At 42.8% G+C, this 17582-nt stretch overlaps 1 protein-coding gene across 2 annotated transcripts; it reads left to right on the top strand.

Annotated features, from left to right (window-relative positions):
- The first annotated feature begins 9982 nt into the window (after positions 1-9982).
- Positions 9983-16263, top strand: LOC136639763 (nucleoside diphosphate kinase A 2-like). 2 transcript variants are annotated; one of them, XM_066614248.1, is made up of 4 exons: positions 9983-10114; positions 10855-10956; positions 14669-14781; positions 16146-16263. In XM_066614248.1, the coding sequence occupies exons 1-4, from the start codon at positions 9983-9985 to the stop codon at positions 16261-16263; spliced, it is 465 nt and encodes a 154-aa protein (XP_066470345.1). The 2 variants fall into 2 exon arrangements, with proteins under 2 accessions (XP_066470345.1, XP_066470346.1); XM_066614249.1 differs by lacking the exon at positions 14669-14781 and having other exon boundaries at positions 9986-10114; positions 16146-16166.
- Positions 16264-17582: the final 1319 nt, after the last annotated feature.

The raw sequence follows: 17582 nt of genomic DNA, 5'->3' as shown, positions 1-17582 counted from the left end.
CTAAACGGTTTAGACAGCATACTAATACTGTGATATGGTATTTTATTTTGAGCGCCCTCTACTGGCCCTGCAACAGTTCAGTTTGATGTCTTGAAATTTTTTTCCGCCTTGAACAGTTGTACCCTAACAAAGTGGGTAGAAAGAGCTATCCAGTGTGGGAGGGGGACCAATCAAAGAAAACTATAGTCACTTAGGGCCCAATCCTATCTAACTTTCCAGTGCCAGTGCAGCTGCAATGCAGCCCTGAGGCAAGGGAACAAATGTTTCCTTACCTTGTAGAGGCCACTGTAACTAGCCTCTCACCATAGATGAGAGATGCTAAATGACTGTGGCTTAGAGCAGCTAGTCATGGAGCCCACCAGAGGACAGGTGACTCTGGATTTAATATTGTGCGGTATGCAGGACCTGGTTAGAGATGTAAACGTTACTGAGCCATTGGGGAACCGTGATCATGCTGCGATCCGTTTTGACATGCATGTTGGGGGAAGAATACCAGACACATCTCTAACAAAAACCCTTGACTTCCGACGGGCAGACTTCCCCCAAATGAGGAGGCTGGTTAGAAGGAGGTTGAAAGGGAGGGTAAAAAGAGTCCAATCTCTCCAGAGTGCATGGAGGCTGCTTAAAACAACAGTAATAGAGGCCCAGCAGAGGTGTATACCGCAAAGAAAGAAGGGTTCCACTAAATCCAGGAGGGTGCCCGCATGGCTAACCAGCCAAGTTAGAGAGGCTGTGAAGGGCAAGGAAGCTTCCTTCCGTAAATGGAAGTCTTGCCCTAATGAGGAGAATAAAAAGGAACATAAACTGTGGCAAAAGAAATGTAAGAAGGTGATACGGGAGGCCAAGCGAGACTATGAGGAACGCATGGCCAGCAACATTAAGTGGAATAATTAAAGCTTCTTCAAATATATTAGAAGCAGGAAACCCGCCAGAGAAGCGGTTGGCACTCTGGATGGTGAGGGAGGGAAAGGGGAGATAAAAGGAGACTTAGAGATGGCAGAGAAATTAAATGAGTTCTTTGCATCTGTCTTCACAGCAGAAGACCTTGGGCAGATACCGCTGCCCGAACGGCCCCTCCTGACTGAGGAGTTAAGTCAGATAGAGGTTAAAAGAGAAGATGTTTCAGACCTCATTGATAAATTAAAGATCAATAAGTCACCGGGCCCTGATGGCATCCACCCAAGGGTTATTAAGGAATTGAAGAATGAAGTTGCAGATCTCTTGACTAAGGTATGCAGCTTGTCCCTCAAAACGGCCACGGTGCCAGAAGATTGGAGGATAGCAATTGTCACGCCTATTTTTAAAAAGGGAAAGAGGGGGGACCCGGGAAACTATAGGCCTAACATCCATACCGGGTAAGATGGTGGAATGCCTCATCAAAGATAGGATCTCAAAACACATAGACAAACAGGCCTTGCTGAGGGAGAGTCAGCATGGCTTCTGTAAGGGTAAGTCTTGCCTCACAAACCTTATAGAATTCTTTGAAAAGGTCAACAGGCATGTGGATGCGGGAGAACCCGTGGACATTATATATCTGGACTTTCAGAAGGCGTTTGACACGGTCCCTCACCAAAGGCTACTGAAAAAACTCCACAGTCAGGGAATTAGAGGAGAGGTCCTCTCATGGATTGAGAACTGGTTGGAGGCCAGGAAACAGAGAGTGGGTGTCAATGGGCAATTTTCACAATGGAGAGAGGTGAAAAGCGGTGTGCCCCAAGGATCTGTCCTGGGACCGGTGCTTTTCAACCTCTTCATAAATGACCTGGAGACAGGGGTGAGCAGTGAAGTGGCTAAGTTTGCAGACGACACCAAACTTTTCCGAGTGGTGAAGACCAGAAGTGATTGTGAGGAGCTCCAGAAGGATCTCTCCAGACTGGCAGAATGGGCAGCAAAATGGCAGATGCGCTTCAATGTCAGTAAGTGTAAAGTCATGCACATTGGGGAAAAAAATCAAAACTTTAGATATAGGCTGATGGGTTCTGAGCTGTCTGTGACAGATCAGGAGAGAGATCTTGGGGTGGTGGTGGACAGGTCGATGAAAGTGTCGACCCAATGTGCGGCGACAGTGAAGAAGGCCAATTCTATGCTTGGGATCATTAGGAAGGGTATTGAGAACAAAACAGCTAGTATTATAATGCCATTGTATAAATCTATGGTGAGGCCACACCTGGAGTATTGTGTCCAGTTCTGGTCGCCGCATCTCAAAAAAGACAGAGTGGAAATGGAAAAGGTGCAAAAGAGAGCGACTAAGATGATTACGGGGCTGGGGCACCTTCCTTATGAGGAAAGGCTACGGTGTTTGGGCCTCTTCAGCCTAGAAAAGAGACACCTGAGGGGGGACATGATTTAAAAAATTATGCAGGGGATGAACAGAGTGGATAAGGAGATGCTCTTTACATTCTCACATAATACCAGAATCAGGGGACATCCACTAAAATTGAGTGTTGGGCAGGTTAGGACAGACAAAAGAAAATATTTCTTTACTCAGCGTGTGGTTGGTCTGTGGAACTCCTTGCCACAGGATGTGGTGCTGGCGTCTGGCCTAGACGCCTTTAAAAGGGATTGGACAAGTTTCTGGAGGAAAAATCCATTATGGGGTACAAGCCATGATGTGTATGCGCAACCTCCTGATTTTAGAAATGGGTTATGTCAGAATGCCAGATGCAAGGGAGGGCACCAGGATGAGGTCTCTTGTTATCAGGTGTGCCCCCTGGGGCATTTGGTGGGCCGCTGTGAGATACAGGAAGCTGGACTAGATGGGCCTATGGCTTGATCCAGTGGGGCTGTTCTTATGTTCTTATAGGATTCAGCACACACCCCATTGGCATGGCTACACCAGGGCTGGAAAGTTGGATAGGATTGGGCCCTTATACAGGTACAGTATAAGGTTTCTTGAACTGCTGCAACCTGGCCAAAACAGCGTGGGTGGGAAAGGCAGTAATAACAGAGAAGATGCAGGGAATGGAATTGGATACTAACCGACAGCCATTTGTGTTTGAGCCATGCTTGGAAGCAACACAGGAGTGAGTAAAGCTTCCAAAATAGCTTAAAAGTAAGCAAGCCTGGCAGTTCCCTGGTGAGAAAGTTGCAGTATACAGGTCAAGTGCTTTTGGTTGTAGTTCTCCTTTCACTCAAGAATAGTTTGACTGAGTTTATTGCTGACCTTAATTGTAATTATTATTTGGGAAGCACTGAAAAAACTAAATGCTGTGCAGAATGTATAAAAATAGAGGGACTAGTCTGATGAGCTTACATTTTTCTTGAGAGAAAAGTGCCACTTTTCTGGTCAACAAGAATTTCACTGTCAGCAGGGGTCAAAAGTGGGAAGTGAGAATCTTTAGGTCAGAAGGTGGGAAGTATTTCATGGGCAGAGACATTTGGAGATATGGCAGGCCAAACATAAGAAAGGGACACATATTTCTAAATATGTCAGATACCAGTTCATGATTTTCATTCTTAATCAAAATTAAAATCCAAAATTATTAAGGTGAAATCATACCACTGCCATGATTTTTAATTTATGTTCTCAAACAAGTGAGTTGTTGGTTCCCTGTGCAAATCTTAGTCATACTAAAACAGGGGTGTAAGGGCCCAATCCTATCCAACTTTTTCAGTGCTGATGCAACTGCAGCACAGCTCCGAGCTGAGGGAACAAATGCTCCCTTACCTTGAGGAGGCCTCCACGTCTGCCCTCCCTCAGCAGGATGTAGGACATTCCCTGTTAGCACAGCTGCATCAGTGCAGTGTTGGTTCTGTCTGATCATAGCCACTGTGCTGCCCAGTTGGCTTCTTTCAAAACTCAGGGAGGCATTTGACAGCAGCCTGTGATTCAGCAGAAGTGTTGTGAAAGCCAGTCAGATATGCTCATTTATTGTGGCCATTGTATTCATTTCCACAAGACAACAGCCAAGATGCAATTAATTAGAATAAAATTGCAAAAGATCAGGTATGTAGAACAACCCATTGGACCCAAGATATAAATCCATAGATGTGAAGCTGTGTGAGAGAACCATTTAAAAACACAGTGTCCGGGTGCTTCACAGACACCTCCAGACCATGTTAAACCAACAATTCCACTTTTGGAAGCCACTTATGTTGACTCCCTGAGAAGCTGTTTTATTGAATGTTTGCTGCTGATTACATTTGGTTTCACCCATTTTACTGCTGTTGTTTTGGCTGTGTTTTTATTATATTGTGTGGTGTTTTATATATTGTTGTTTGCATTTTTATATTAAAATTATATCTGTAAGCCACTTGAATTTCTAAAATGAAGCAGGATAAAAATATTTTAAAGAAATAAAATTTATTTAAATCAGATTTTTCTGTCTTTTAGGTCTTCACTTTAGGGTCAATCAGAGCACAACTTTTCAGATTCACTTCTTTTCTAGTTACCAACTGTACCCCACACCAAATTCAGATGCAATTTTTTGCATAGACTCACATTTGTCTAATCTATTTAAGGCTTCAGGTTTTTGTTCAATTTAGAAGAACCACATTCTCTTTTCACTTGTCATATTTCTCAAACAATATAATTACTGTGTTATACAGGGAACAAACAAAAGAAACTACAAACACTATAAGTAGCATGTTGGATAAAGTGGAATGTTAATAACGGAAGGTCAGATATAAGTGGGATTCTTCTTTAGTTCTAAAAATATATGGTCAAGCAGTTCGGGAATTGGACTTAGACCTGGAAGAGCCAGATTCAAATTCTCGTTCAACGATGAAGCTTCCTGGGTGATCTTGGGCCAGTCACTATCTCTCAGCCTAACTTACCTCACAGGGTGGTTGTGAGGGCAAAAGGAGGGCTCATGTAAACCACTCTGAGCTTGGAGGAAGCATAGTAAAAAAATGCAGAAAATAAACAAAGAAAATGAATCTGTGTTGATGGTTGGAGCTATCTCACCTCTTTTACCCGGGGAGAAAATGTGCAAGGGCAGGAGGCTCTGGGAGTGTTCACCATTTCCTTCCACATGTCCTGTTGACTTCTTAAATTGCATTCCTACCCCCAGCATTACACGTGAATGGGGTAAACCTATATTTCACAATACAATTCTACTGCCAGAAAAGTGGAAAATTTGGGGGACGGGACCTGCGAAATAGACCAGGCAGTGAATTCCTGGCAGAGAATTTTTGTAAAACATTATTTGTCTTATTTTACAGGGGGAAATAATCACAGAAAGTGATTGTCAAAGGCCAGATAGTCAGTGACAGAAAACTAGCAGCAGAAAAATCCTTCAACACAACACAGTGAGGCCAAGACATATTTTAAATTCATATTTGAATTAGAATTAAATGCTGATCAGAGATTATTGTTTCATGGTTTGCCCTAAACAGGAGGGGAATGTAGTGCATGGTGTAGTGGTTAGGATATTGGACTTGGACTTCAAATCACTAGTCAGCCTGAATCACAGGGTAGCCTTGGACAAGTCACTCTTTCTCATCCTAACTTACCTCACAGGGTTGTTGTGAGAATAAAACAGGATAACTCTGAGTTCCTGGTAAGATGACAGGATGCAGATATGGTAATGGTATACGTAATGGGAGTAAGATTGGGCCAGCCCATCTGTGAGGCCAACTGAAGTGGTCGCCTCATACAGCAAATTGACAGAGGGTGCCTACTTCCATCTGTCTGCTTATCACAGCTGAAACACCTCCTTCCACTCCCTATATTGGAAAAGGAAGAGTGGAACAGAACAGAAGTGTGGAGAAATGGAGAGCTGTGGGCTCAGGTGTCAGAGGAGCAGAGACTGGTACATCACCAGGTAAGGGAGGTGGTATTTGGCATACTGTCTCAGGTGCAGGGAGGTCTTGGGTTTGTCCTGGAGTGAGACATCATTTACTACCCTGGCTAAAATACATAAGTATTGGAGTTGGGAAACCTGTGGCTAGGGAAATCTTCTCTTTAAAAGTGTCCTGCCTATATTAAAAGGGAAAGAGAGGAATATAGATACTAGTCATATGGCTATAGTACAGTGACTTGTTTTAACAAGCTCAGCCACACTGAACTTCTGCTGGCACTAACTGGTCCAGAATCACAGCTTGGGTTTTAGAAGATAAAAAGGTCAAGGGCATCCAGAGGGAAAAAAAAGACCAAGGATTGAAAATCCAATGAGCGGATTAAATGTCAAATGGCTAAGGTATAAATAAAGGTTATAGGGAAGGAGTAGTGAAAGAATACAGGAGGTAACACCAAACTTTCAGTGCTATGCAATGCGAGTTTAAAATGGTAATGGGAGAATAAAGATCATTAAGTGCATAATCTCAAAAAATTGGAAATTTGGAAGAATTAAAGCAGTTGAGATACAGATACTGGTTCTCCTATTTCATCCCAGTGTCAGAAGGAATTATGTTAGCAGAACCTGAATTAACTGTTACTGTATACTTGTTTAGTGTGAACATCCAGGTGCCAATACTTAGGATCTCTATTTGCTCCATTTTTTACTGTTTTGATGGTAATTAAATACTCAACCAGTGAGCTATTTCTGCTCTTTATGCATGATTATTTTATTTTATGGCAAACTAATGAAGGAGAGGTAAAACCAAAAATCAGTCTCTTCCCCGCTTCACCAAATTCCAATACAAAACTACTAGCCATATCAATTGTATAATTAGTTTGGTGCTGGATATTTGAATGCAGCAACTGAATGAGTAGAATGCAGCAACTGAATATAGATGAGACAGCAACACATTGCAATGTTCACATCCCATGTAAGGAGTAGTCCAGTGTATTTCTATAAGAGTCTCTAACTACTGATACTGTGTATGCACAATGAACCAGCATTATCCTGTGTGTCAGTGTTGGATTTTGCTCTAAGAAATTTGGACATAGTCCAAAGAAACTTGGTTTCAAGTTACACGTCATCTATGGACAGTGCTGAAATTATTGGGGCAGAGGGGACCTGACCCCCTTACCTATTGTGGTAGTCCCCTTAGTTACTGTTTTTTTTTAACAGCTACAGGAAGGCAATAAATTGGATAAAATGGGAAAAATTAGGAGACATAGCTGAGGAATTTTATTAAGTACCTGTAGATGGCAGCCTTAGGCTGAAACTAAAATTAAAACTCTCTTCTTACCTGTGAGTAAGCCCCACTGAAGACAATGGGACTTACTGGTGACTAGTCAGGGGTAGGCTTGAGCTGTTAGTGAAACAAGTATATGGATAGAATCTGTATTTGGAGGTTCTCTACTAATTTAGGCTTGGCTCTTCCATTTGATCCTTACATGTATGTGCTCAGTCTTGTTTCCAATTTGGATTCCCACTAAGCTTTCACCCTGACATCTAGTTTTCCATGTGCAGGGATGGGGCAGGAGAGTATGAAAGATCATTTGTGTATGGGTAGTTCTTTGCACAGGGGAGCATTTATTCCCACCGGCAATCTGTAATGATACAGGCCAGACATAAGTTTACCACCCAGGAAGAACTAAGGCTTTGTGGGCAGGGCCTTTATCCCCAGTAGCTTAGGCTTTTGAATTCAGGCATTTGACACACACTAGGGACATGAACTGGTTTCAAGTCTTACACAGATTAATAAGTCCTAATAGGCTTTCTGGACTTACTATAAGGAGTGAGTAGACTCCTCTTTATATGAAGTGCCTTATATACTGAGTCAGACCACTGGTCCACCCAGCCTAACATCAACCAGCAGCAGCTCAACAGAGCCTCGGGTGGGCAGAGGGCTTCCCAGCATCTTATGCCAGAGCAGCTTGATTGAATGTAATGGGAATAGTTTAGACCAATTGTGGGTTGCATAACTACAAATGGATTTGCATAATTGATCGGCAGCTCTGATTTAACCAAATTATGCAACAGATTGGCCTTCCTGGATCAGAGCCTGGCTTACCTACTGTGTTCTGTTTCCAACAACAGTTGAAATCTTCCAAGAAGATTATATCAGAAGTATAATGATGATAGCCAGTTTGATATTCAGAAGTATACAAACCTTGGGGGAAAAAGGAAAAGAAAAAACAAACCACACATACTGTAACTGATTAGGATAGTCAGTTTCAGTGGAGAGGAGAGGTCAGCAGGTAGGGTTCAGCTTGCAACTGGCCTGGGCCAACCTGGGGTGATATTTAAAGTGGGAAACATATATCCTATGGATGGTAGTAAAGAGGAAACTCTCAAGGGATAGATAATGAAGCTCTGAAATACAGATCTGATTTTTGGCCTAATTCTTATGTGTGGTTTGTGACTCACCTACTTGGATCATCTGGAATTGTTGACTCTGGGCCCAATCCTATCCAATTTTCTAGTGCAGGTGTAGCTGCATCCTGTGGTGGGGAGGCAGTCACAGAGGCTGCCTCCCCTCTTTGTATGTATGGGAACATTTTTTCCCTTTCCCTGGGGCTGCACTGTCGCTGCACCAGTGCTGGAAAGTTGGATAGGATTGGGCCCTCTGACAGCCCAGTCCTATGCATGGGTCTACTTTCTGGTTATTACTTATATATACTTCATTATTATATATAATTATAATATATATAATTTATTATTATATATATAATTTATATATAATTATATATAATTTTTTATTATATATATAATTTATTATTGATAGATAAATAATTTTTTCTAGTGCTCCTTTTTTAAAAGTCTGGTAAACCGAGGTGGGTCCCACTAGAGTGTCATTTTAAAAAAGTGGGTCCCAGTGCTAAAAAGTTTGGAAACCACTGCTGTCCTATAGACAGAAACTCGCGAGGTAGTTTTTCAGGCAAACAGCAGGGGGCGCCCTTCACCTCTGTCCCATTAAGCCCAAGAAGAGAAGTCGTTGAAGCGGGCTGCTAAGGGACGAGGGGCGTGCACTTGCCTACCTGCCTCCCGCTGGGAAAGACGTCCTGCTTAGGAGGCTGAGTCGTAGCCAGGCTGCGAGGGGCAGCAGCTGCCAGCAGCAGTCCGGGAGCAGGGACGCGAGAGAGGCGGTGAGCGCCTGGGGGCAGCCCAGGGAGATGCTGTGTGATGCTGGAGAGAGGCAACGACAAGGCTGGCTGCATGGGAGAACTGTGGCGGAGGATGGGTGGCATGGGGGGACCTCGGTTGATGGGGGTGTAGGATGGAGTAGAGCAAGGGAGACAGCGCCCTGTCATCTGGGGAGCCCCTCCGGAGAGACTGGGTGTCGCACAAGCTACAGGTGGTGTGCATTGGTGGTATGCGTTGGAACTAAAGGGAACAGAAGGAGCGCGCTCTTTGACACAGGTATCTGAATACCACAGGTATTCGCTCTCGAACAGTACTTTAGTAAGCATACTAAGGTGGGGGAGAGAGCGCATGACTTAGCCACCGCAGTGAAGCTAGGCTCCTGCAAGGGAGCCCACCTGGGACCCCCGTGTATGTGTCTTCAGTTCCATGATGGTAGAAAGGTAGGCTATAAATGTACTAAATAAATCAGGTAATAATTGTTGGGATGAGTTTGTGTGTAGTTTTTATAAGCCTTAGAAAATATGTTCTAAGGACATTTACTCTCAAGAAAGTTGAGTTGAGTAGATGTTTCCCACTCTAGCTATAGTCACAACCCCTTCAGTTAGTGCCAGAGAAAGCATCTCCAACAAACCTTCACCCTTTTTTGGCTTGTGATGACCCCAGGTTTGGAACCACTTGCACTAGATGCAAGTGATGAAAAGAGTCTGTTCTATTTTTTTTTTTTTGTGGGTACTTTAAATTGTGGTGTTGCTTTTGTAGCTCTGTGATTTTAAATTGCTTGTGATATTTCAAAATTTATTATACCTCAAGCAATTGTGTATTTTGCCATCTACATAGCTTGTATGTGGGATCACTGCTCTGCTGATTTTGATCTGATCCAGTATGAATTTTCTGTGTATGCTGTCTTATTAACGACTAATGTAGGGTGAGTTTTTATCTGTCTAATACTCAAGCATGATGTTGTGACAGACTGTGTTTGTACTCTCTCAGCTTCTGTTGTCAATGAATTAGCTTCTTGATTTGCTTCTTGATTCTGCTGTCCATTTGCTTTTCTGTTCCATAGGATGATGGCTTCCGTTACTGAACGTACCTTCATTGCCATCAAGCCTGATGGAGTGCAGCGGGGCTTGGTGGGAGAAATTATCAAGCGATTTGAGCAGAAGGGATTCAAACTGGTGGCCATGAAATTTATGCATGTGAGTGGTGTCCTTCAGTTGAGATAGTTGTGGACTACTAGAGATAAATCTGGCATTTACATTTTAAGAGACTCCAGGCATTCTTTGACAAGGCAGCCCAATATTTTGGAGTCTCTCCAATATCGTGCAAAAGGTAAAGCCTTTCTGAGTACCCTAATTTTAGCAAGCGGATGTCCTTAGTCTGAAAGGTGTGTCCACGGCAGTATATTTTTAACTTAATGCTGTGGATGTTCCTGGAGATGGAAAAACAGTTTCACAAGTGGACTAATGAGTGAAAAACACCAGGATGAACAAACTGAAGTAATAATAATTATCATCATCATAATTATTAAGAATACTTATATACCACTTTTCATCCAGAGTAGTTCACAAAGCAATTTATAAATTAAAATAAATCAATGGTTCCTTATCTCCAAAAGTGCTTACAATCTTAAAAAAAAAAAAAAAGAAGAAGAAGACATGCCAGCAAAAGCCACTGGAAAGGTGCCATGCTGGGGCAAAGAGGGACAGTTGCTCTCCCCTACTAAATATGAGAGGACACTACTTTAAAAGGTGCCTCTTTGCCCAGTTAGCAAAGTTGTAAGATTTGTTTTAGCCAAATAAACTAGCCTCCTAATGAAGTCCTAGGGCCAGCCTTTGAGAAGTGAGCATGGAATTTAAGGATTAACACTACAGCTGTACTTAATCTTCTCTGACCTAAGATGCTCTTAATTTCTAATGCTAAGCATTTGTTCCTGCAGGCTTCTGAAGACCTTCTAAGAGAACATTACATTGACCTGAAAGACAGACCATTCTATGCTGGTTTAGTTCAATATATGCACTCTGGACCTGTTGTGGCAATGGTAAGTCTTCAGCCACTAAAGCAAGTCAATTGTGTGCCACAAAGTTTAAGAAGAGACAAGGCAGCTGGATCACACTTGGTCCACGGGATCTTGGTCCACGGGAACTTAAGTTATTTTTATATAAAAGCTTTTAAATATGACATTCTAGTGGTTGTGGAGAAAACTAAGACAATAAGTGAACTGTACTCAATAATAGTTTAGGCTGAAATAATTTGGTGTGCCTTTGGGAAGAAGTAAGATTATTGTTTTTGCTGCAACAGAATGACCATCCCTCTGATTGTTGGTGTTCTAAAACCCAGAAATTAAAAAGGAAATATAAAAGAACCCGATCCTGATAGTGGTCCAGATCCAGTGAGCAAGAGAGACAAATGTAATTGTCTATCCATGTGTAATGGGTAGCGGAAAGTGTTTTAGTACTGGAGAGAGAAAACAATCTTACTTGGAATAAAGGGCACAAAATATAAGAATCAGAAAATTGAAGAGTACTGCTTGCTGGCAATGAAACTGCAGCATGCTGTTCTTCACTGCAATGCAAGTTAATTTCTTCTTTACTACCAAATGTTTTGATTGCTTTTATAATTGGTGTTTGCCACATTTCTTTCTAATTAAGGAGTTATGTGAGCATATTTATGCATGGTATTTATTTAAAATACATATGCTGCATTAGAGCACAAAGGGGAGGAGGAACACCAAGACAGGGGAGAAAGTTTTAAAAGGACATCAACATGAAGCTGTATAGAGAGGCTTATTTTTGATTTGCATTTCTATCCTGCCCTTCACTGCGTGGTCCAAGGGTGGCTCATAGCATCATAAATAACTTTTAAAAATTAACTAACAAACAACAAATTAAGTCACACAGAAGCAAAGAGCAGTAGTTTCCATGGCAATCACAGCCCAAAAGTCTGGCGAAACAAGTAGATTCAGTAGTGTTTTAAAAGGGGGGAGTGGGGGCTTCCTGCACCTTCCAGACCTGGGGGAGCACTACAGAGGAGACTCTTTCCCACATGTGTGACAATCATACCTCCAGGGCAATGGTAAGACAGAGAAAGACCCCTCCAGAAAATATTAAGGGGTGAGTAGTTTCGTATGATAGCATGGAGTCCTTAAGGTACTGAGGGCCCACATTGTATAAGGCTTTATGGGTAAAAACCAGCAACAGGAATTGGTCTCAGAAACCCACAGGGGGCCAGGGTAGTTTCCACTGGACTGGTATCACATGCTCTCTCTCCTCCCCTCACCATATGCAGTCCCTGCCAATTTCCCCAGTGTAGACTGCGGGGCAACCAAGGTTGTTTTGGTCCCAAATCATGTCCGGAAGTCGGATTGAATGGGTCTAGATCAGTGGTTCCCAAACTTTTTAGAGGCCTTAGGCTGCTGCCTGACTTATAAATGCCAAGAGGTGTGGATATTGGTGATTGGTCAGCAGTACTCCTGTTTAACTCTTAATGTACGTAGCGTAATCTGTCCTGTCAGTTTTGCAAACCACCAAAAATTGGGTCATGACCTGCTGGTGGGTCCCAGATCCACAGTTTGAGAACTGCTAGTCTAGATTATCTGCTTCAGCCAGGAGATGATCTACCACTCACATGTTAGATCACCTTGCCCCAAGAGGAGAGATTAGAAACTGACAAGTAGTTCTTTAGCATGGAGAGGTAAAGGGAGTGTTTCTTAAAGAGTAGCCTCATCCAGTGGTGTCACTAGGATTTGCGTCACCAGGTGCTGGAGGCCTGTGCGTCACCCCATGTAGTGGGCTGGGACAATGCCCCAGGTGGGCGTGGTGATGTACCATCGCCCTGCCCCATGGGTTTTTTTGGCTGTACCTTTTGTTAGAACACAGATATTTCAATGTGGTTTGTTTCCTTGCATTCTGCATGAAATTACGCATTGATTGATATATAACATGATGGTATTATTCCTCCAAATTCTGATTTTAGTGATTTTGAAAACTTGTAGAGACACACACACACACCCCGGGTCAACTTACTAACACCTTATTGCAGCAGTTCTCAAACTTTTAGCACTGGGACCCACTTTTTAGAATGACAATGTGTCCAGGACCCATTGGAAGTGACATCATCAAGCATATTAAAATAAATAATTACAAATAATTAAATTAAAATAAATTAAATAAATTAAAATAAAATTAAATAAGGGGGAGCCTTATTTACCTGTTCCACCAAGTGAATCTACTCTGAAGTAAGTCCCATAGTAGTCAATGGGGCTTACTCTCAGGAAAGTGTGGGTAGGATTGCAGCCTGTGAGCCCCATCCTATGCATGTCTACTCTGAAGTAAGTTGCATAGTGGTCAATGGAGCTTACTCTGTAGCCTGCCTGCAATAACAACCCCCCAAAAAGAATCAGTGAGATTTCCAGCCCTCCCAGTGCCCAGTTTAAAGTTCTTCTGTTTCAAGCACATCAGAATAAAGATCCACCTGGCTTTGCAAGTGCAAAATAGAAAACTTTCCCCTTACCATTCAAGCCTCTTTTTTGTTCTTTTTAGGGAGGGGGAGGCTGCCTTCTGGAGCAGCTCCATTGGACCAGGACCCTACTGGTGTCCTCACATTCCCCTTTGCCTGGCCTGACCAAGGCACGTCTGCCTACTCGCGAGTAAACGTGACTGTGAGACTGCTTTGCTTTCCATAGGGCTCCTTAGGCTGGGAGGGAGGCAGCCTCCTTAGGCTGGGAGGGAGGAACCTCCTTCAGTGATTTTGGGGGCTGCACTCATTGGATGAGGACCATTCTGACATCCTTGGAGCCTCTCAGCCTGCCTGGACTAAGGCAAGTTCGCCACTCGCGAGTAAACATGGCCACATGGCTCAATAGATGCAGCTGGGAAGGATGCAGGGACCTCCTTCTCATGTTTTTGGGGGCTGCATTCATTGGATTGGGACCATTCTGGTTTCGTTGGATTCCTCTCAGCCTGCCCTTTCCAACGGACTATGGCAAGTACACCTACACACGAGTAAATGCGTGATACAGCTCACTTTCCATAGGGATCCATGCATTTTTTCCTTCCGGTTTTTTGGCCATAACATTTGAATGAAAGGAGCGATTTCAATTTTATTTTTTGCGTTGCACTCCGCTGGCCATTCCGCATCCAACGGTGGTATGGCAGGATGTGGTAGCTCCTAATGCGGTGATGTTAGTGCATCCTCCCCCCAGGGCATGTCACCCCCCCAGCACATCACCTGGTGCGGCCTGCACCGCCTGCACCCCCCTAGCTATGCCAGTGGCCTCATCTTGCAGATATTTTACTCTCCCATAAAGAGGTATTAACAATAGCCTTCACCCATCAAGCTGTCCCCTCCTCTGGCAACTTAGCCAAGATAGGCAAGATCTGAGAAATACTCTGCTGTGAGACTATGGAAAGCTGCTCCTAGTCCAAACAGACAGTGGACTAGGTGAATCCATCGTCTGAAAGGACAGCTTGATCTGTTCATATCAGCAACATCTATACGTTTGCTGCTGGATAAATTATCCATCATGCAATACACAATTCTGTATGTATGAGTTCTATCAAATTCGGGGGGACTTAGGCATGCATGATGCTCTACTGGATCTTGGTCATTATCTGCCATCTCTAATCTGAGTGCTTATCTAAGATTCACTGTGCCCATGACTGTTGATATTCTGTCAACATCCATATTATAAGACTGGAGAGAATGTGATGATGCTGGTGGTCACTTGACTCTCAATTCGTTTGCTGTTAAAGGTATGGGAAGGCCTTAATGTTGTCAAAACGGGTAGAGTAATGTTGGGAGAAACAAATCCTGCGGATTCCAAGCCTGGCACAATTCGTGGTGACTTCTGTGTGCAAGTTGGCAGGTAAAATCTAAAATTGCCTCATAACATGAATGAGCTGATTAGTTTTAGCCTATATTTAAGGTTAAGCTTGCAAACTGAAATATTATACCCAGGTCTTTCTTGGTGAAATTCAGACAGTTGGCAGGTAAGGAATAGTTATGACAAACCCCTTCCATACCAATTAATATTGGTGGCCTGCTGACTGCAAATACCAAAGTGCTTGGGGGTGAGAGACAAACTGCAGAGCCAGCCTGAGACCTTCATGTCCTGCTTGTGGGCTTCCTGGAAGCATCTGGTTGGTCATTGTGAGAGGTGGGATGCTGGACTAGATCAAGGTTGGCCCAAGACCTCCTGGCACTTGAGGCATTGGTACCAAATCTCTCTCTTCCACTCCATTTACCTGATGGTGCTTCAGCTATCCCTTCCATTGTCCTCCTTTGTCCTGCTCTCTGGATTTAGAAAGGAAGAAGAGAATGAAAAAGGAAGTGTGGAGGAGAGGAGAGGTGTGAGCACTCTCTCAGAGGAGGAAAGAGGAGGAACAATAGAGGCAGCTGCTTCTTGCCAATCCACTGCCTGATGTGACTGCTTCAGTCAGCTTCATGGACAGGCCACCCCTGAGCTAGAGCTTTGGTCTAATTCAGTAGTTATTTTATGCTCACACCATAAAATGACCTAAGAAGCTTTTTTTTTTTCACATGTTCACATTGTTCTATTGCTGTAACACTTTTCTTGTTTCTAGTGGCTACTGGTGGTGTCTTGGTTGTCACTTTTATGATACAGTGTTGCGATGGTGTTTTAGAAGCAAGTAGTGGGGGGGCGGTGAGGCAGTACTGCTCAAAAAATTTGAGTACTATTGTGGAACCTCAGGGTTCCTTCATCACAAAATTGTTTGTTCTTCCTCCTTGTAAGAGCACCCTCTTTGGCTTGGATCTCAATGGAATCTTTGACTTCCTTTTGAGTGACAGGTCCCCATGCCACAACAAACTGCTTTGAAAGTTTGAAATATAGTATGGGGATGTCTTTCAAAAAGAAGATTTCACTGGGAATGCCTGAGCACTTCTTGAGCATGCCCAAGCCCTTGCCTGTGGGATGGTATTGTGGACTGTGATGACATTTGGGTTGGGAACTTTGTGGCACTCTGTAATAGGAAAATGTGGTCTTAGATGGGTGTGTATGAAAAGAAATAGGTTCTTGGCCTCCAGAAATGTGATTTCATGCATATACTTATCTTTTCAGGGCTGTGTGCAAGATTAAAATGGGAAAAGTGATCTTCTTGCCTTGGGGTTAAGACAGAATTAGCAAAAAACCCTATTTTATTTGTCCATTCATTTATTTGTTTATCATAACAACTATGGTCCTAATTCATTAAAAAAAACTTTCTTTAGGAATATCATTCATGGCAGTGATTCTGTAGAAAATGCTGAGATTGAAATCAACTTATGGTTCACTCCTGAAGAACTGGTTGACTACACAAGCTGTGAGCATCCCTGGATCTATGACTAAAACCTCATGTGTCATTTCCTCTACCCCCAGACTGTTGAGATGGAAACAGTTCCTGCCTCTGTTGTCCTCTAGAGTGGTGGTGTTTTTTCCAAGCACTTATTTGTGGAAATATTTCCTACTTGTGTTAAAATATAAATGTAATCAGTGTTTGTTGCTCTGTCAAGGGAAAATATGTTATTTATTGAATTGGATTTCACTTCATTCCAGTAAGAAAGTGTTGTAGAGTGGAGGGTGTGAAAGAACATCACAATTTTTTTCTAAGCTCCCATTGAGTGGCCGCTCAGGTGCACATGCTTGGTTTTATTATCTTAAATGGATTGTATTCCATGGAGTTAGGTTATGTTTGTGCCTAAAGTGTTTGAACGATGGAAAACTACTGTACGCACATTGCTTTCTTGACTATCATGTTATACAAGTGGTTTGGCACAAAGAATGCACTGCCTAAAATGGAACTGTAGAGCAGCTGTGCAGTTAATTTTTCACCTTAAAATGCCAAGTCACAGATGCTGCCAGGTAACCATGAAATAATATAAATGCTGTGCAAATCACTGCAAATTAAAGAACTGTTGAACCTACGACTGAACTGTACCAAATGCTAACAAAGTTCAACTTTGTTTTCATTCCTGATGGACGTGCATGAGTTACAATTTCATTTTGAAAATAAAGCTTTATACAGATGGTTATTAAACTCTTTTATTTCCCCTCCCTCAACGGATCACTGTTCACTTGTGCCATTTGAAGGCAGGATTAGTATAGTTGCTTATGAAATGTGCTTTTAGGAGAAAAGAAGATTAATTTGAGAGCAATTCAGTAAGCTCTGCCTCCTGTCACTTCTTTCATTCTCTATGATATTGGAAAGGAGGGCATTACAGAATTGCTTCTTCATCCAGTCAAGCTGTTCACTTCATTTATTGTATCTGCATGCATATTTCCTTCTCCTAATTGTCGTAAACTTGGGTCTCACTCCCAGGGTTTTGGGTGCTCAGAGTTGTTGGTTCTGAACCCTAGAGCCCTCAAAGATCCCTGGTCAGTAGTACTGCCACCACCCTGTGATAGCCAGTGCCTCAGTCCAGGGAAACCAAGACCCTTTAGGCTTAACTATATCCCTTGTAGGCACTGAGCACTTTCTTTACTTAAAGTCTCAGTCCTCAAGTTTCTAGTCCACAATGAGGATTTTTGGTAGCTTGCAGAACGGCTAGGCAGGATTCTGAACCTTTGTCCCCAACAGACAATGAACCAACATGGTAAAAAGATTTTCTACTTTATTAAATACATAAGGTTACAAAAAGGTTACAAAAGGCAGCAAATGCTAGAGGCAT

Source organism: Tiliqua scincoides, chromosome 2, assembly GCF_035046505.1.
Source record: "Tiliqua scincoides isolate rTilSci1 chromosome 2, rTilSci1.hap2, whole genome shotgun sequence".
In the NCBI taxonomy this organism is placed as follows: domain Eukaryota; kingdom Metazoa; phylum Chordata; class Lepidosauria; order Squamata; family Scincidae; genus Tiliqua; species Tiliqua scincoides.
The sequence above is the reverse complement of the archived record's forward strand: the minus strand, read 5'-3'. Positions and strand labels throughout refer to the sequence as shown.

Excerpts from the sequence above, each read along its gene's own strand:
- LOC136639763 (XM_066614248.1), top strand. The coding sequence starts at position 9,983 with ATGATGGCTTCCGTTACTGAACGTACCTTCATTGCCATCAAGCCTGAT. Across the intron at positions 10,115-10,854 it reads TGGCCATGAAATTTATGCAT|GCTTCTGAAGACCTTCTAAG; the intron begins GTGAGTGGTGTC and ends TTGTTCCTGCAG. Across the intron at positions 14,782-16,145 it reads TTCTGTGTGCAAGTTGGCAG|GAATATCATTCATGGCAGTG; the intron begins GTAAAATCTAAA and ends AACTTTCTTTAG.